This window comes from Bubalus bubalis, chromosome 2 (genome assembly GCF_019923935.1).
Source record: "Bubalus bubalis isolate 160015118507 breed Murrah chromosome 2, NDDB_SH_1, whole genome shotgun sequence".
NCBI classification, from domain to species: domain Eukaryota; kingdom Metazoa; phylum Chordata; class Mammalia; order Artiodactyla; family Bovidae; genus Bubalus; species Bubalus bubalis.
Window position 1 is genome coordinate 113,752,752 of NC_059158.1, and position 21,316 is coordinate 113,774,067.

The 21,316-nt window shown below is 38.5% G+C and overlaps 1 protein-coding gene across 1 annotated transcript in view; it reads left to right on the top strand.

Annotated features, from left to right (window-relative positions):
• Positions 1-11,427: 11,427 nt before the first annotated feature.
• Positions 11,428-21,316, top strand: part of LCT (lactase) — a 48,022-nt gene continuing 38,133 nt past the window's right edge. Inside the window, exon 1 of the mRNA XM_025276996.3 lies at positions 11,428-12,133. Within this exon, the coding sequence (XP_025132781.2) occupies positions 11,494-12,133 (640 nt within the window). The 5' untranslated portion in view covers positions 11,428-11,493. The remainder of the gene's footprint in view (positions 12,134-21,316) is intronic.

Below are 21,316 nucleotides of genomic sequence, written 5' to 3' on the forward strand. Positions count from 1 at the left end.
TACTACTCTTTAATAACTTTTAAAATTTCTATGTTCTAAGAGTAAGGTCTCAGAATTATTTTCTGGCTGCTTTTTTAAGGGAACTGTATCATTTTCTATATTATAGCCATCCTTAAATTTTTTCAAGGAAAATTATTGCTGTTTACAATACTAATAGTCTCTGAGGCTTTAGCTTTGATCAGTATGTTCATGATGTACTTGTTCCTATTGTTGCAGCTTTTGGCAACAGATGGAAAATGTCATTTTTCTATAATATACAACCACCCTTAAATTTTACAGCATTTTTCTAGGAAAAGAATTACTGCAGTTTATATTAACAGTCTCTGAGGCTTAGCTTTGATCATAGGTTCATGGTGTAGAAGTTACTGTTGTTGCAGCTTTTGACAATCTGTGGGGCTAGTCAGGGAATGTTTATACATGTTACTCAAGTTCTCTAATAGAAACTTCACTCACCACTAAAGGTAAGGGAGATTGGAAACAGAGAAGTTGCACAGTTAGCAGATATAGGGTATAAACTTGTGTGAAAACTATGTTACTAATGGGGGTAGGCAAGCCTTTTGAGACAAGAAACTTCAGTGTACAGGATCTCAGACTTATTGTTGAGCAGGAGCTGCTTGAGTAAGGCAATGGACTAAGACAGAAGGTTCCAGTAATAGGTGATAGGAAGAACAACTAGTAAAAACTTAGAAAACCGCAAGAAAGAGTTCCTTCCCTGCACTAGTTCCCAACTTGATAAAGAAGATGGGGTAAGGCGTTTCTGAATAGAGAAACAGCCTGACAGGAATTTAAATTTCAGTTTGATCAAAGGAAAGTGTGGCGGCCAGGAAAGATGAGTTCCTTAATGGTGAATCTGTCTTCTCCCCCAATTTTGCTATTAGTGAAAGTGGGGACTCTAAAGCAAAGTGAGACAGTTAATACAACTAAAGTAAGTTTTTATACATCTGAGTAAGTGTGCTTACATTTTCACACCCCCCCTCTATCTACATGTTACTTGTCAGAGAAGTGAAGTGGCTAATGGGTGATGGATTATGTATAAGATCTTTATGAAGAAAATTAGACAAGTATTAGTAAGTGGATAGATGTAAATTGTTTCTGAAAAGGACATCTTGAATATTGTAAATTGTCAACCATAAATTTAATCTAATTTCAACCAAATCCCAACAGATGTCCATCAGATAGGAAATGACTGCATAAATTATGATAACAGCCATGCTCTCTGCATTATACAAAACAGGCACAGACCATTCTGTGCAAAAGCAACAGATTACAGAGTCCTCTTAAGCATAAATGGAACATTTTTCAGGATAGATCATATGTTAGGCCACAAAACAAGTCTTACTAAGTTAAAGATGACTGAAATAGGCATCTTTTCTGACAATATAAAACAAAACTACAGGCAGAAACCTCAAGTTTTCACAAATAGGTAGGAATTAAGCAACATCCTACTTAACCAATGAGTCAAAGAAATCAAAAGAGAAATTTAAAAATGAAACACGAAAATGGAAAAATTACATAGCAAAACTTGATGGGAGGCAGCAAAAGCAATCCAAGAGGGAGGTTCATAGGGATAAATGCCTTTATCAAGAAACAAAGATCTCAGCCTAACTATATCTTGGGTGGGGTGGGAAATAGAGCCCAAAGTTGGTAGGAAAGAGCAATAAAACTAAGCTGTTTTTTTTCTTTTTAAGGTAAAATTGACAAAACTTTTAAATAGACTCACAAAACAAATGGAAGATAAGTTATACCACAGAAATATATAAAGAATCATAAGATGTTGATATTCACCAGCAAATTGGACAACCTAGTAGATAAACTGCTAGAAAAACACTATCAATCATGACAAAAGTGGAAAATCTAATTAGTCTGTTTAGTAATGAGATTGCTAACGCATATATATGGAATTTAGAAAGATGGTAACAATAACCCTGTGTACGAGACAGCAAAAGAGACACTGATGTACAGAACAGTCTTATGGACTCTGTTGGAGAGGGAGAGGGTGGGAAGATTTGGGAGAATGGCATTGAAACGTGTAATGTCATGTATGAAACGAGTTGCCAGTCCAGGTTTCGATGCACGATACTGGATGCTTGGGGCTGGTGCACTGGGACGACCCAGAGGGATGGTGTGGGGAGGGAGGAGGGAGGAGGGTTCAGGATGGGGAGCGTACGTATACCTGTGGCGGATTCGTTTTGATGTTTGGCAAAACTAATACAGTGTTTCAGGTTTAAAAATAAAATTTAAAAAAAAAAATCAGAAACCTCCCAACAAAGTCCAGGACCATATGGCTTCACTGATGACTTCCACCAAACATTTAAAGATGAATTAATACCAGTCCTGATCAGTTTCCAAAAATGGAAGAGGAGGTACTGTGAAGCCAGCATTACCCTGATACCAAAATGAGACAAGGACACCTAAAGAAGAGAAAATTACAGGCCAATCAATATCCTTGATGTACAAAATAGATGCAAAAAGCCTTAACAAAACATTAGCAAAGTTAATTCAATAATATGTTAAAATTATCAAGTGGGATTATTCCAGGTATGCAAGGATGATTCAACATCTGCAAATCAAGCAATGTATTGTACAGCTTAACAAAATGGATTAAAAATCCTTGTCATCCCCATAGATAAGGAAAAAAGGCATTTGATAAAATTCAACATCGAATTATGATTTTAAAAAACATCATAGTATAGAGGCAAAGTATCTCAACATAATAAAGACGAAATGGCAAGTCCACAGCTAATCATACTCTTGGGGACGAGGCAAGAATGCCCACTCTGAATATTTTTATTCAATAAAGAAAAATGGAGTCCTTGCCAGAACTAGGAAAGAAAGGCATCCAAAGAAGTAAAATTGTCACTATTTGCAGATGATATGATGTTGCATATAGAAAACCCTAAAGACCACCAAAAAAAAAGTCGGGTACTTAACTGATGGTCAAGTGGTTAAGAATCTGCCTGCCAATGTAGGAGATACAGATTCAGTTCCTGATCAGAGAACTAAAATCCCACATGCCACAACTATTGAAGCCCATGTGTTCTGTAGCCTGTGTGCCACACGTAGAAAGTCAGTGTACCAGAACAAGAGCTCTGCATTGACACTGAAGATCCCGCTTGCTACCACCAAGACCTGATGCAGCCAAGTGTTTATTTTTTTATGTATCAGAAAAGAGAGAATCCCATTTACAGTTGTATATTAAAAAACACCTAGGAATAAATTTAACCAAGGTAAAAAACCTGTATACTGAAAACTATAAGACAGTGGTGAGAGAAACTGAAGAAGATAATGATAAACATTCCATGCATACAGATTGGAAGAATTGATATTGTTAACATGCCCCTTCATTTTAAAATGCCCCTTCATTACACATTCAGTGCAGTCTCAAAATACCAGTGGCATTTTTCATAGAAACAGACAATCCTACAATTGTGTGGAATCACAAAAGATCCTGAATAGCCAAAGCAATATTGAGAAAGCTACAGGCATCATGTGTCCTTATTTCAAGCTATATTACATAGGTATAGTAAAACTATGGTATTGGTACAGTAAGGAAAGACATTCTCTTAAGTGATGTTGGGAAAACTAGATCACTATATTACACTATTCACAGAAGTTAAAAATGGATTTAAAAGTTGAGCATAAAACCTGAAATCATAAACTTCTAGAAGAAAACAGATGGTAGGCTCCTTGACATCAGTCTTAGCAATGGTTTTTTGGATTTGACACGAAAGCAAGGGCAACAAAGGCAAAAATAAATAGGACTACATCAAACCAAAAATTACTGCACAGCAAGGAAAACCATCAGTCAAATAAATGTGAGAAAACCTTTGCAAATAATATCTGATAGGGGTTAATACCCAAAATACATAAAAACATAATAGCAACCTAAAATAGGCCAATGACCAGAACAGGCATTTTTCCAAAGAAGATATTCACATTGCCAACAGGCACATGAAGAGGTGTTCAATATTACTAATCATCATCTAAATGAAAATCAAAGCCACAATGAGATATCAATTACACCTGTTACTAGAAAGGTTATGAAGAAAATAAGTGTTAGCAAGGATATGAAAAAAATAGAACCCTTGTGTACTATTGGTGAGAACCTCTGTATGGAAAACATAGAAGTTTCCCCCCAAAAAAACTAAAAATAGAACTACCATGTAATCCAACATTCCACTTCTAGGTATTTATCTGAAGAAAATGAAAACACTAATTCAAAAAGATACATGCACCCTCATGTTCATTGCCACAATATTTATGATAGCCCAGACATGGAAGCAACCTGTGTTCACTGATGGATAAAGAAACTGTGTATAATCAAATATTACTCAGTTCTGAAAAGAAATCTTGTCATTTGTGACATGAGTGAACCTGAAGGGCATTATGTTATGTGAAATGTCAGAGAAGGAGAAATAGTTTATAATCTAAAAAAAAAAAAAAAAAGTTTTCATAAAAACTGAACTCATAGGTACAAAGAACAGACTGATGATTGCCAGAGGTGAAGGTGGTCAAAAGGTACAAACTTCCAGTTACAAAGTAAATGTCATGGAACTGTAATGTACATCATGGTGATTATAGTTACTGCTATCTATCTGAAAGTTGCTGAGAGTTTAAACATTCTCACCACACACAAGAAAAAAATTTGTATATTAGTGATGGATATGTTAACTAGGCTTGCTGTGGTGATTTTGTGCAATGCATATGATTGTGTTGTACACCTGAAACAAATACAATGTTATATGTCAGTTGTGTCTTTTTAAAAATTAATTTTTTAGCTTTTCTTTAACTGCAGTAGAAGAGGCTTTTTAAAACTATATCTAGAGAGCAATAAAGAAATCAATGAATTTGACTACACCAAAATTTAATACATTAAAAATTAAAAACCAAAGCTACAGGTTTGGAGAATGTTTTGTCAACCTATAATACTAGAGAAAGGATTAATGTCCAGAATAAATAAGCTGCAGATGAAAAGAATATACTATATATATTTACTATATATGTATATAATTATATATAATTTCAGTAGCTATATATTTTCTCGATTTACAATGGTAATAAAGATTATTTCCCAAAATAAATACAGAGCTGATACAAATAAATTTTTTAAATCATTCAAAATTATAAAATAATAATTTGATAGTATTATAATAGCATTGGTAGGTTTGCTAGGAATTTGATGTTGTAATACACTACTGGTTGGACTGTACATTGGGACACTGCTTTCAAGGAAAAATTTGTTAGTACCATTAGAAGTTAAAATATGGCTGACTACCCTATTACCCAGCAAGTGTACTCCACTATTTTTCCTGAAGAAATACCTATCTGTGTATAGAAAAAGGCATAGATGATGACACCCAGTCAACAAAATAATGATGGTACAGCATCACACACTACAGCCCTTGAATCAGATATATCAGTATTTACACAATGTGAAAAGATCTCCAAGGTGTGCTATATGGTACAAATGCTAGTTGTACATCAATACTCATATTATCAGTTCATTTCAGTTCAGTCGCTCAGTCGCGTCCGACTCTTTGCGACCCCATGAATCGCAGCACGCCAGGCCTCCCTGTCCATCACCAACTCTCGGAGTTCACCCAGACTCACGTCCATCGAGTCAGTGATGCCATCCAGCCATCTCATCCTCTGTCGTCCCCTTTCTCCTCCTGCCCCCAATCCCTCCCAGCATCAGAGTCTTTTCCAATGAGTCAACTCCTCGCATGAGGTGGCCAAAGTACTGGAGTTTCAGCTTCAGCATCAGTCCTTCCAAAGAAATCCCAGGGCTGATCTCCTTCAGAATGGACTGGTTGGATCTCCTTGCAGTCCAAGGGACTCTCAAGAGTCTCCTCCAACACCACAGTTCAAAAGCACCAATTCTTCGGTGCTCAGCCTTCTTCACAGTCCAACTCTCACATCCATACACGACGGCAGGAAAAACCATAGCCTTGACTAGACAGACCTTTGTTGGCAAAAGTAATGTCTCTGCTCTTCAATATGCTATCTAGGTTGGTCATAACATTTCTTCCAAGGAGTAAGCGTCTTTTAATTTCATGGCTGCAGTCACCATCTGCAGTGATTTTGGAGCCCAAAAAAACAAAGTCTGACACTGTTTCCACTGTTTCCCCATCTATTTCCCATGAAGTGATGGGACCGGATGCCATGATCTTCGTTTTCTGAATGTTGAGCTTTAAGCCAACTTTTTCACTCTCCACTTTCACTTTCATCAGGAGGCTTTTTAGTTCCTCTTCACTTTCTGCCATAAGGGTGGGGTCATCTGCATATCTGAGGTTATTGATATTTCTCCTGGCAATCTTGATTCCAGCTTGTGTTTCTTCCAGTCCAGCGTTTCTCATGTTGTACTCTGCATATAAGTTAAATAAGCAGGGTGACAATGTACAGTCTTGACATACTCCTTTTCCTATTTGGAACCAGTCTGTTGTTCCATGTCCAGTTCCAACTGTTGCTTCCTGACCAGCATACAGATTTCTCAAGAGGCAGGTCAGGTGGTCTGGTATTCCCATCTCTTTCAGAATTTTCCACAGTTCATTGTGATCCACACAGTCAAAGGCTTTGGCATAGTCAATAAAGCAGAAATAGATGTTTTTCTGGAACTCTCTTGCTTTTTTGATGATCCAGCGGATGTTGGCAGTTTGATCTCTGGTTCCTCTGCCTTTTCTAAATCCAGCTTGAACATCTGGAAGTTCACGGTTCACATATTGCTGAAGCCTGGCTTGGAGAATTTTGAGCATTACTTTACTCGCGTGTGAGATGAGTGCAATTGTGCAATAGTTTGAGCATTCTTTGGCATTGCCTTTCTTTGGGACTGGAATGAAAACTGACTTTTTCCAGTCCTATGGCTATTGCTGTGTTTTCCAGATTTGCTAGCATATTGAGTGCAGCACTTTCACAGCATCAATTTCAGGATTTGAAATAGCTCAACTGGAATTCCATCACCTCCACTAGCTTTGTTCGTAGTGATGCTTTCCAAGGCCCGCTTGACTTCACATTCCAGGATGTCTGGCTCTAGGTGAGTAAACTTGTAGGGAAAACTAAATTATTTATGTACACACATATGTAATAAATGATGGATATTTCATAGGAAGTACCTGGGATTAGGTATAAGACAAATGGAAATATTTTATCTAAATTTCAGGGATATTTATCATAATGCATTTATTTACTATTTCTATAATTATATATATTTAGATAACAATGATTATAAACAGATGAATTTGAAAATAGTATGTCGACATGGGGCTGTCAGGGTCACCTTGAAAATTCCACTAAATATAATAAAACTATTTCTATTAAAAAAAAATATATATATATATATCACATATTTCTAAGACAGTTCCAGGGAAAAAATGATAGGAGAGGCCATGTCCTTTCATTAAATGAATAGATAGACAAGGAATAAAAAGTCTAGAAACACGTCTAGATAAATATTTCATTTCCTTTTTTTTTTTTCACTCCACTGGGTGTTTGTTGCTTTGTATGGGCTTTCTCTATTTGGGGTGAGTGGGCTTCTCACTGCAGTGTCTCTTGTGGAGCACAGGCTTTAGGCATGGGGGCTTCAGTGGTTGCAGCTTGCAGGCTCAGGAGTTGCAGCTTGTGGGCTCAGGAGTTGTTACGTGCAGCCTCTAGGGCACGCAGCACACAGACTTAGTGGAAGCTTGTGGGCTCCAAAGCACAGGCTCAGTAGTTGTGGCACATGGCTTAGTTGCTCCGTAGCATGTGGAATCTTCCTGGACCAAGGATTGAACCCGTGTTCCCTGCACTGGCAGGCAGATTCTTATCTACTGACCATCAGGGAAGTCCCAAATACTTTGCTTCTGATAAATGGCATTTCAAATAGTGGGGAAGGAATGGCCTATGCAACAACCCATTAGAAGTTTATAAACTCTGGTAACATGCAACATAAAGTTAAAGATGGAATAAAGATCTGAAGATCAGAAGCAAGAATATTAAATAATACATTTGACACAAGCTTTCAAAAATATGGTACAGAGTAGTGTATTTTGAAAGATACACTTCAAATAAGCCAAATTTTAAAACTGGGGGACTATTTTTTTTCTATCACATTTTAATACATGATATCCAAACTATTGAGTTCCTATGTCATAATAATTAAATTGTACAAAGGATATGAACCTAAATCTCAGAAGAAAAACAGGTAGCCATTTAACATGAAAAACTACCCCTCCAAACCAAAAATGTGTCCAAATGTGAATTTATAACAGGTGTGAGCAAACCAGAGAGATTTAGACACACTTCTAACTGTACGCAGGATTTAAGTTTGAAGAAACCTGCTTTGGATTGCAATCAAAATTCCAAATGGGCACACCATTGAGTTAGCAACTTAATTTCTAAAACTCTTATCTTAAATGTGGACAAAGATGTATAGCTAAAAATATTAATTTGCAACATATTAAAATTAAGAATCAACCAATATTCAATATGCAAGAGGTTAAATTGAAGTGCAGGAAAAAAAAGCTAAGGAACACTGCATTAGACATAGTTCCATGTATCTTTTATATATTTCAAATGTTATATACATATTTGCATTTGTATATGTAATAATAGCTATAATTGAGTTGCATGGTTCTAAATATGCTAATGAATGACCTGATTTAATTCTCACAACCCTGTATATCCCCATTCTACAACTGAGAAAACAGAGACAGAAATTAAGTAACTTCCACCAGATGAGATTTAAACTCCTGGCACTCTGACTCCTGAATACCATTAATATATGCAGAGAAAGAAAATTGGAAGGAAGCACCGTATTGAAAATAATTATCCTAGGAAGGGAAACAAAGAGGGGACTGAGTAAATTTTATACATATTTCTATACTGTTTGAATCTTTTATAAAATGTATTCATCATGTATATCAGATCAGATCAGTCGCTCAGTTGTGTCCAACTCTTTGCGACCCCATGAATTGCAGCATGCCAGTATCATCATGTATATACTTATGTATTTTTAAAGGAGGAAAAAAGTTTGGTGAGGAACTCATTTTTGTTCTTCTATGTAAATAAATTTTAAGATAATTTGTAAGTAAGAAAAACATATTAGTAAACTCCTGGAGTTGGTGATGGACAGGGAGGCCTGGCGTGCTGCCGTCCATGGGGTTGCAAAGAGTCAGACATGACTCAGTGACTGAACTGAAGTAAGAAAAAATGTGAAGGACTTTTTTCTTCACTTTCCAGGTTCCTTGGCTTAAATTGTATGAAAAGTTTGAGGTTATTGTGCCATCTCTTATGGCTTTAAAATTTTTTGATATTACATTGATGAATCATACTGTTCATGGGGTTCTCAAGGCAGGAATACTGAATTGGTTTGCCATTCCCTTCTCCAGTGGACCACATTTTGTCAGAACTCTCCACCATGACTTGTCCATCTTGGGTGGTCCTACACGGCATGGCTCATAGTTTCATAGAGTTAGACAAGGCTGTGGTCCATGTGATCAGATTGGTTAGTTTTCTGTGATTGCGGTTTTCAGTCTGTCTGCCCTCTGATGGAGAAGGACAAGAGGCTTATGAAAGCTTCCTGATGGGATAGACTGACTGAGGGAGATACTGGGTCTTGTTCTGATGGGTGGAGCCATGCTCAGTAAATCTTTAATCCAATTTTCAGTTGATGGGTGGAGCTGTGCTCTCTCCCTGCTATCTACCTTGGGCCAAACTATGGTGGAGGTAATGAAGATAATGGTGACCTCCCTCAAAAGACCCCATGCATGTGCTGCTACAGTCCGTGCCCCCAACCCTGCAGCAGGCCACCACCAACCCACGCCTTTGCCAGAGACTCCCGGACACTCACAGGCAAGTCTCCTGTGGGGTCACTGTTCCTTTCTCCTGGGTCCTGGTGCACAAGGTTCTGTTGTGCCCTCCAAGAGTCTATTTCTCAGTCCTGTGCAAGTTCTGGTGGGGTTAATGATGACCTCCTCCAAGAGGACTTATGCCATACCCACACCCAGAGCCCCTGTCCCTGTGGCAGATGACTGCCGACTGGTACCTCCACGGGAGATGCTCAAACACAGTTCTGTGTCAGTCTCTGTGGGGCCCCTGGGTCCTGGTGTGCACAAGGTTTGTTTGAGCATCTCTGGCAGAAATGGGGTTTGATTCTAAAGGTGAATTCACCCCTCTTACCTTCTTGCTGGGGCTTCTCCTTTGCCCTTGGACGTGGGGTATCTCCTCACAGCCACTCCAGTGCCCACCCTCTTACTGGGGTTTCTCTGACCTTGGACGTAGGGGTATCTCCACATGGCCTGTCCGGTGAAGCGCAGGCACCACTCCTGATCTTGGATGTGGGATATCCCCTCTCAGCCACTCACCACTCCAGCGGGGCCACCAGATTCCTTATATTGACAAAGGAGGCAAGAATATACAATGGGGCAAAGACAGCCTCTTCAACAAATGGTGCTGGTTCCAAATAGGAAAAGGAGTACGTCAAGGCTATATATTGTCACCGTGCTTATTTAACTTACCTGCAGAGTACATCATGAGAAACGCTGGGCTGGAGGACACACAAGCTGGAATCAAGATTGCCAGGAGAAATATCAATAACCTCAGATATGCAGATGAAACCACCTTTATGGCAGAAAGCGAAGGAGAACTAAAGAGCCTCTTGATGAAAGTGAAAGAGGAGAGTGAAAAAATTGGCTTAAAGCTCAACATTCAGAAAACAAAGATCATGGCATCCGGTCCCATCACTTCATTGGATGTGATGAAGAAACAGTGGAAACAGTGGCAGACTTTATTTTCGGGGGCTCCAAAATCACTGCAGATGGTGACTGCAGCCATGAAATAAAAAGACACTTACTCCTTGGAAGAAAAGTTATGACCAACCTAGACAGCATATTAAAAAGCAGAGACATTACTCTGTCAACAAAGGTCCGTCTAGTCAAGGCTATGGTTTTTCCAGTAGTCATGCATGGGTGTGAGAGTTGGTTGATAAAGAAGGCTGAGGCCAAAGAATTGGTGCTTTTGAACTGTGGTGTTGGAGGAGACTCTTGAGAGTCCCTTGGACTTCAAGGAGATCCAACCAGTCCATCCTAAAGGAAATCAGTCCTGAATGGTCATTGGAAGGACTGATGTTGAACCTGAAACTCCAGTACTTTGGCCACATGATACGAAGAGCTGATTCATTTGAAAAGACCCTGATGCTGGGAAAGATTGAGGGCAGGAGGAGAAGGGGACGACAGAGGATGAGATGGTTGGATGGCATCCCTGACTCAATGGACATGAGTTTGAGTAAACTCTGGGAGTTGGTGATGGACAGGGAGGCCTGGCGTGCTGCGATTCATGGGGTCGCAAAGAGTCGGACATGACTGAGCGACTGAACTGAACTGAACTGATGAATCATGTACTGATTTCATTATTGTAGATAATCCAGTTACCTATTAAGTGTTAATAGTTGCTTGGTATTTTACAACCTCAACTGAAGTTATAAAGTAAGTATTCCACAAACCTCCTGACAGTTCCTTGAAGATGGAGCTGGCCTGGCATTTAGTCCTTACTGCCCTTTTAAGTTTTTCTTGCTGGGGTTTAGACTGGGACTCTGATAAAAATTTCATCTCAGCTGCTGGTCCTCTAACCAACAGCTTGCTACATAACCTGAGAGATCCCCTGGGAAACCAGGCTTCTCCCTTTGTAGCAGAAGATGAAGAAATTTATGTTTGTCGCCAGCCACTGCCTGCATTCCTGCCAGAGTACTTTAGAAGTGTCCGTGCCAGTATGATCACCCATTACAAAGTATTTCTGCCATGGGCACAACTTCTCCCAGAAGGAATCTCGGAGAACCCAGACAAGGGAACAGTGCTGTGCTATCGGCAACTGCTTGAGGCCCTCAAGACTGCTCAGCTTCAGCCCTTGGTGGTTCTACACCACCAGACCCTCCCTGCCAGCACTCTCCAGAGAACTGAGGCCTTTGCCGATCTCTTTGCGGCCTATGCCTCCTTTGCCTTCCACTCCTTTGGGGACCTAGTTGAGATCTGGTTCACTTTTAGTGACTTGGAGAAAGTGATCACGAAGCTTCCCCACCAGGAATCAAGATCTTCACGTCTGCAGATCCTCACTGATGCCCACAGAAAAGCCTATGAGATTTACCATGAAAAATATGCTTCTCAAGGTGAGTTCACACAACCCTGATGGCTGACCCACCGGCAGCCTTCATCATCCACCTTCATCCACCCTTCTTAAAGCAGGACTCAGCATTTCTTTTCACTTACTTTCAACAGTCCCCTCATAGCTATTTATAAGTGAGAAATTAATACCATCCTGAAGATTTCTTGGTAGAGGTAGGTAGGGGTGGCTTGCATTGTACCATGCCCAACATCCCGTTTGAAAAATGTCTTTAAACCCTCCTTACCCAGTCTTGAGTCTACACTATTATCAATTATCTTTCTGTCTTTCCTTCTTCAGTCTTGCCTCCCTGACTCTCCCTAGGATTTCAAGATTGCCCATTCTCTTTCAGCCTCCCTGCTTTCTTTTTTACATTTTAATTTTTTATATTTTTTGACCATGCTGCATGGCTTGGGAGACCTTAGTTCCCAACGAGGGGTCAAAACCATGCCCCGTGTAATGGAAGCTCAGAGTCCTCACCACTGGACCATCAGAGAAACCTTGAGCCTCCCCATTTTTCTTATGTAAAGAGAATTACATGTTCTAGTTGAAGCTTATATTCCAGCAGGGGAGACAAATACAAGATAAAATAATGATACACTGATGGATAGTGAGAAGAGCATGATTACAATTGTCCATATTCCTGCTTCATAGCTAATTTAAGCTTCCCATTCAGTAGGTCTGGACAGACTCAGGACATTGATTTTAATATATTCCCTCGATGAATCTGAGGTATACCAATTTTGAGAACCAATTAGATTAATTAGGTTAATTGGATTAGATATGCTTTCTAGTTTTTATTATATACTGTATATTTGTATACATACTATATATCTGTATATTCTACTTTTTAAATTTATTTTTAATTGGACTTTGCAATTTTGTGCTGTTTTTTTCCGTACAATAACATGAATCCCATGAGTATACATATTCCCCCTCCCTCTTAAACTTCCCTCCCACACCATGTTCTACTTTTGAAACTTAATATATATAATTAATATATTCTCATTTTAATAAAAACTCTTTGAAAGTATGATTTTCAGTGTTCTTACATGTTCGCATTATATTAATGGCTCATTTAAGATATTTCATTTTTACATACTAGTTTAATTTTCACAGTTAAAAATTACGTTGCAGTGAACATACGTATAAATGCTTGCCTTCAGATAAATTCTGACAGACTCTTTTTTTTTTTTTAATTATTTGTGTAATTTATGGCTGTGCTGAGTCTTCATTGCTGCACATGGGCTTTCTCTAGGTGAACAATGAGAAGTGCAGGCTTCTCACTGCGGTGCCTTCTCTTGTTGCTGCTCCCAGGCTATAAGCTTGAGGGCTTCAGTGGTTGCAGTGCGTGGGCTTAGTTACCCCAGGGCATGTGGGATCTTCCTGGACCAGAGATCAAATCTGTGTCCCTGTTTCAGCAGGCAGATTCTTTAGCACTGAGGCACCAGGGAAGCCCTCTGAGATTCTTGAAACTGAAATTACTGGGTCAGAAGATGCACTTTCTTTAAGACTTCAAAGGATGTTGCTAAATTATTTTCCAGAAAAGTTGTAACTTTATACCAACAATTACAAAATTGTTCTGACCCTACTCAGCCTGTTTTCAGTGATGTAATTGTTTTATCATTGGTGTAGACAGAAACAGTTAATAACAGATCTATATAAAAATAGAAAAGACTTTTATTCAAGCCAAACTATATCTTTGGAGAGAGCCTCTCAGAAATCTCTGAGGGACTCCTCAAGAAAAGCATGGTTTTAAGCACAGTTTTATATTTCGTCAGAAAAAAAGAACATCAACCATGACGGGGGTACATTCCTGCAAAGTTTTGAAAAAAGACAGATTAGCCTGTGCACACAGAGTGTGTGTGGCTTGCCCCCCGGGAAGGAAGCCTTATTATCAGAGGTGTACTGTCACTGACATCCCAGGAAAAGACGCATTCGTCTCTATCTGCACAACAGATATTCTTTACTTCTGGGCAATGCATCTTCTTCTTTGATGGTTAAAGCACATGGACAATGTATGTTTAATAGACTACAAAACAGGATGTTCTAGTTAGCAAAAAGTTTATGTTAAATCATGCATAAGCCAGAATGACTTCCCCATATCTCAGTAGGTGGAAATTTTCTTCCATCATTGGTAATTTGTTGGCTGAAAACTATTATCTCCTTATATTCTTTATTTGCGTGTGTTCAATTATAGAGAGGTTAAACATTTTTTTCTGTGTTTAAAATAAAATCAGGGCAAGGGGGAAAAGAGTGGGAATGTAATTGGGGCTATTTTAGATATGATTGTCAAAAAGGCTGTCCTTGGACCACCTTTTTAGCCAAGTGGAAGGAGGGAGAGAGCCACAGGATCTGGAGGGTTACACGCCGCTGGGTGAGAGAACAATCCTGCCGAGGGAGCCACAAAAGCCCAGCTGTCGGTTTCATAAACTCTAGATCAAGGGAGAAGAGGAGATGCCGGATTTGAAACCAGTTTCTTTAAAAGCCTATCATGGGACAAATGAGAAAATAAATAAATATTTATTGACTGTAATTCTACTGAAGAAGCTTTGAGTAAAATGAACTTTGAAAGAAGGCAAAACTAGACATGGATCATCTGAAGCTGAAGAAAATCTGTCTTATTTTGAGGACTAATTCCATAGAATTATTTTAAATTATAAAGCTATATATACATGTTTGTTAAAATGTTTTACATATTTCATTTTTTATCTTCATCAGGTTACTAAAGACTATTTCTTTCTTAAACTCATGTTTGCCTTCTTTTCTTCTGCTCATTCCTCTCAGCCTTCATTTCATGTTTTATCAACATCACTAGATTGTCTGTCCCTGATATAATACAGGACACTAAGTAAATTCTCTTCTCAGTCTCTTTACTATTCCAAAAGACAGTTTTCCTTCTTCCTTTCTCTCTCTCACTCATCTTCTGCTTTTTAATCCAATTCCATAGCTTTGTTGTTCTTTGTAAAATACATTTTTAATATACCCAAAAAAGTTACATATGCTGATTAAAAGCAAAATATAACTTTTCAAAAGCAGGGATATTGAATAATATCCCCTGAACTGAAAAAAATTTTGAGACCAAAAAGTGAAGCAGGCAACTCCATAAAGTATAATTATGGGATTTATTGTGGGTAACTTACATATGGGTTGGATTGGCGATCTGGAAGCATTTGCAGCTGCATTCCCCACTGCTGGGCTTCCCTGATAGCTCAGTTGGTAAGAATCCGTCTGCAATGCAGGAGACCCTGGTTCAATTCCTGGGTCGGGAAGATCCCCTGGAGAAGAGATAGGTTGCCCACTCCAGTATTTGTGGGCTTCCCTTGTGGCTCAGCTGGTGAAGAATCCGCCTGCAATGCGGGAGACCTGGGTTCCATCCCTGGGTTGGGAAGATCCCCTGGAGAAGGGAAAGGCTACCCACTTCGGTATTCTGGCCTGGAGAATTCCATGAACCGTATAGCCTATGGACACGACAAAACGTCAGACTCGACTGAGCGACTTTCACTTCCCCACTGCCAAAAGGGGTATGGGGAATTTAAAGGGGCCAAAGCTAAAAATACAATCTGACTACTAAGGGAGTAACACATATGCACCAATGGGAGCCGGGGGTTTTTCCTCCCCCTTGGGGTCTCATGACCATTTTTCCCTGTGGACCATTAACTATCTGTGTTAGTTGAAGAGCATTCTTCCAGTTCTTGCGTCAGATGAAGACAAGGGTAAAAGTTGATAGGAAACTTATCTGGCTTGGGTGCATTTCTTGTGAGTACACCAGAGCTCAGTAACGCAGGATGGGAAGTGGGTAGGACTGCAGGCCTAAGAAGGAGCTGACAAAATGCAGTCAGTGTGATGCAGCCACATAATAGTTAACATCCATGAAGTGACCATGCAGTCCAGGGATTAAGCTATAACAATACTGTAATGGTTTTGTAACATATAGAAATATTGAATTACTATTTATACACATGGACTAACAATGTTGTAGGTCAATTATGCTTCAATTTTTTTTAAAGCAAGTAAACAGCAAAAAATGAAATTATACCCACAATATAATATCTGCTAGGTAGAGAGCCAAGAAAAATAAAAGCAAATGTCAAGGCAAAAATATTTGCATCACAAATATTCATAGCAGTATTATTCATAATAACCAAAAGTGGAAACAACCCTAATGGCCATCAATTGATGGATAAACAAAAAGTGGCATATTAGTAAAATGGAATAGTACTCAGCACTTGAAAGGAGTGATTGATTCATGCTACAATATGATAATTCTTGAAGACATTATGCTAAGTGAAAGCAGCCAGCCCCAAAAGACCACATATTATATAATTTCATTGATATTAAATGTCCAGAGTAGAAAAAACTATAGTAGAGACACTAAAGTAGAGTAGTGATGTCTGGGGCTAGAAGAGAGAATGGGAACTGACTGCTTAATGGGGATGTAATATCTTTCTGGGTGACTAGTTCCAGAATTAGTGCAGAGAGTGGCACAGCTTTGTAAATGTACTAAAGATAACAAAATGTTATAGTTTAAAAGGATATACTTTATAGTATATGAATTATACCTCAATTTTAATGTAAAAATTAGTTAGAAAGTTGAGGGTTTATAAGACAAAACAAACCATATCACAACTTTTGTCTACTTGTATGTTTTTCCCTATCTCATCTCCCGTTCTACCCACTCCATCCCAGGTTACCACTGTGCTAAATATTCCATCCATCTTGCATTAGACCATGGCTTTCCCCCTCCCACACTGGTGTCACAATGGATGTACAAGTTTAAGCATTTCAATAAAATAATTAATTACAGGAAAAGTGGCATTTTACTGAATACATTTTAGCCAAAAAATCACCATGTTTAAAAAATATGTTTAAAAATTAAATTCCCATTTACTGCTGATTAGAAAATAAACAATCTGAAGTTCTGATTTTTTTCCAAGGAATTTTTTATCAGGGAATGAGTTACCTACAGTGAAATGCATGGATCTTAATTTTACAGTCTGATCTGTAAAATTGAACCCATACCCGTATCAAGATATAAAATTAAAACCATCCTCTCATCATGATATAAAACATTAATCAACACCTCCGAAAACCCCATTTCTGATAATTGTATCCCTTCCTAATCCTTACCCCAGAAACAAATATTGATCTGGCTCCTATCAGGAATCATACAGTAGGTACTATTTTGTGTCTGTCTTTTTCCATCAGCATGTTTGTGAGATTCATTTATTTTGTTGCTGTTAGTAATTTGCTGCTTGTTTCTTCTAAGTGGTGTTCTATTGTGGATGTATCACAACTGAGGGGCACTTGGGCAATTTCCAGTTTTTATCTCATATAAATAAGTTGCTATGAACATTCTTGTACAAGGTTTTGCACGGACGTATGTTTTCATTTCTCTTGGATAATACCTAGGAGAGGAAATGCTGGATTACAGGGGAGAGATGTATTTGACTTTCTAAGAAACCGCCGATTTCTCAAAGCAGTTGTTCTATTTTATACTCCCACTAGCTATGTGTGAGAATTTCAGTAGCCTCATAACCCTTACTAACATTCGGCATTTTTGTCCTTTTCTATTTTAGCCATTCTGATGGTATCTCATTTAGATTGCATTACTTTTTTTAAAAAAAAGTTTCCCAACTGCGTATGTATTTAAACAATTTAGTGTCCAATTTTGCTTGGTTTGGAATTTAGCATGATGAAAGAGTATTATACATTTTGTAGTCCTCTAGGACTTTTTTGTTCAAACAAAATTGTTTCCAAGGCTTATTCATATTGTTGAACAGAGCTATATCATCATCTTTTCACTGCTTTCCACTGTGGGACTAAGCCAAGTTTTGTTAATTCATTTTCCTGCTTATGGACATTCTAGTTTTCAAATTTTGCTATTATGAACATAGCCATTATGAACATTCTTGCACATGCTTCTTTCTGCATGTGTCTAAGAGTTTCACTTGTGTTTATACTCAAGTGATTGCTAATTGGGGGGATGTAAATATTTAGCTGTGAGAGATAAGTTGTTTTCCACTGTGGTTATACCAACTTACATTTCCTCGACCAGTGTTTATACATTGGTTCCTATTGACCTCTTCCAACACATGTAATTACCAGAATTATAAATTTTTGCCTATCTCACAGATGTAAAAATATTTATCATCCTTTATCATCTTTTTTACCTGATTCCTATTCAGATTGAGCAGGTCTTCATGTGTTCATTAGCCATATTTATTTCTTTTGTATAATTCCTGTTTTGCCTTTTATCCATTTATGTTTTGACTTGTTGGAATACTTTATATATTCTTTAATCTGCATTGGGCATATGGGATGATGGTATTTTTCCACTTCTTATCTTTTCAATTTTTTCATGGAGACTTTGAGGAGCACAATTTCTTACTTTATACAAAATTATCAATCTTTTGGTAGATTTTTTTATAAGTTCATTTGTATCATTTCTTAACATAATTTTGTTTACTTATTTATTTTTGGCTGTGCTGGGTCTTCATTACTGCGTGGCCTTTTTCTCTAGTCGCAGTGAGTGGGGGCTACTCTCGAGCTGCAGCGTGCAGGCTTCTCATCGTGGTGGCTTGTCTTGTTGCAAGCGTGAGCTCTAGGGCGCTCAGACTTCAAAAACTGTGGCTTATTGGCTCAGTAGCTGCGGACACTGGGCTCTAGAGCCCAGGCTCAATAGTTGTGGCACACAGGCTTAGTGGCTCCGAGGCACGCACGATATTCCTGGATCAGGGATCAAAACTGTATCTTCTGCATTGGCAGGCTAATTCTTTACCACTGAGCCGCCAGGGAAGCCCCCAGTCCCTTTCCCCTCTACTCTGAATCTCAGATATTAGGTAATTGTACATCTTCCAAGAACACTGCTTAGTCACTTTCTGTCATTGTGTTACTGTTGATATTTCTTAATGATTAAGGGGTAATCATTTAAAAGTCAGAGAGAACCTGAAAAATTAAAAGCTATAGGTGGTTCAGAGTTTTTTCCTTTCTAATCAAGACTTTTAAAAAATTAATATTACTTTTTTGTTTGTTTTGATTTTTACTTGTTTTGCCTATCCAGGGCCAAGGAAATAATTTGTTCAGCATGTTGGTAATATATCCATAGGAAGATACTCTATCAATACAGGCAAACCTTTAAAGCATTTTTACTTTTTATTATTTTAGTTCTTTATTTACATGTTTATTGAGTTAGAGGTACATGAGAAAATGTTAAACCAAACAACTACTTTGAAAACAGATTGAGTTGGTGATTTGAATTTATCTGGCTATTTTAAAAAGTACTTTGCTTTACCTAAATTCACTTGAATCCAAAATTTGAAGTATCCTAGTAACTCACCGAAATAACTGAGGTAGTGACTTGTTTCAAGATTGCATACATCCTACAATAATACTACTTTTTAGAACAGTTTTAGATTTATAGAAAATTTGAGCAGATAGTACAGAGTTTCCATATGTCCCTGTCCCTGAAACCAGTATCCCCTAACATAAACATCTTACATTATTATGGGGCATTTGTTGCAATTAAAGAACCAAGGTTGATACGCTATTACTAACTAAAGTCCATGTTTTGTTCAGATTTCCTTAATTTCTCCTGCATGTCCTTTTTCTACTCCGGGATCTCTTCCAAGGTACCACATTGTATTTAGTTGTCGTATCGCTGTAGGCTCCTCTGAGCTGTGAGAGAATTACAGCCCTGTGCTTTGGTGGCCGGGATGTAATGGTGTAGCCTTCCAGTATGGAAAGCTGTATGACAGTTCCTCAAGAAATGGAGCCTGCAATTACCATACGGTCTAGCACTTGTGGGAATACACCCAAAAGAACTGAAAGCAGGAACTTGAACAGATATTTGCACACCCATTTTCATGGCGTTATTCAAAACAATCAAAAGATGAAAATAATCCATATGCCCATACAAGGATGAATGGATAAATAAAACATGCTAGATACATACAATTGAATGGTATTCAGCCTTCAAAAGAAATGAAATTCGGACACATGCTACAGCACGAATGAGCCCTGGGTACACTGCCCTAAGTGAAATAAGCCAGACACAAAAGGACAAATATTGGATGGCTCCACCTACATGAAGGACTAGAATGATCAAACGCACAGAGACAGAAAGTAGAATAATGATTACCAGAGACTGGGTGGAGGAGGGAATGGGGAAGGACTCACGGACCCGGAGTTTCTGTTTGAAATGATGGAAATCTGGGGAGGTGGATGGTGGTGGCAGTTGCAGGACAAAGCCACTTTAAAACATTTAATGGTGAGTTTTATGTTATGTATTTTTACCGCAGTTTTGAGTCCTTTTCTAATGACTGTGTGTTGGTATAAACTTCCTGCTCGTGTTTTCAACGTCCTACCGTGGGAAGGATATGAAAAGATTCTTGGCAGACCAGCAGGAGCGTGAACACATCTCTCACAGGAAGAGCAGAGTTGCACGCCGCGCCTCCCACCTGCCAACACCGGAACGCAATCTAGGGCAGCGCTGGGGACCCCACCCTCCTCCGGAAGCATTGATCCTGGCAGTTCAATACTGGCCTGATTGATTACTTTTATTTAAACATTTGGGGCAAAAGGGAGAGGAGCAAACAAAAAGGGGCTGTTTTGTCTGAACAACAGCAATGGGTTTTAGAGGAATGACATACTTTTGTGATGGAAACAGAACTGAGCTTATCCTTAAACAAAATCTAGTAATACCTGTGAGGGACATAAACTCACACATTGCCATGCAGTAATTTTCTACATGGGCTGGAAACAGTTAATACTCAACCCCCAGCAAATACTGATTTTGAGTTCTGTAGACAAGAACACTGACCTTTAACCATATCCAGCAAAAATTACAAGATAAATTATCTTAAACCAGTGCAATTAGCCCCCACTTCAGTGCCGAAGAAACATGAACTGCCAGCTTAGAATGAGCTTCCAGTTTTGAGTCACCTGCATTTTATGTTATTTTAAGAAGTATAGTTTGTGCTTGCACTAGGAACCAGTTAGGAATAATATCGGAAAATTCATTTTGTATGATATGAGACTTTCTGGAACCTCAGGTACGTTTGTTCACTCTGAGTCTAAAAACAGCTTGTAAAGTCAAATAGGAGTGATGTGTGAGTCAGTTGCACTTAGGGATTAACTGTCCTCCTGTGTCATGTCATTGATCCAGAGATAATACTAAATTGGACATTTA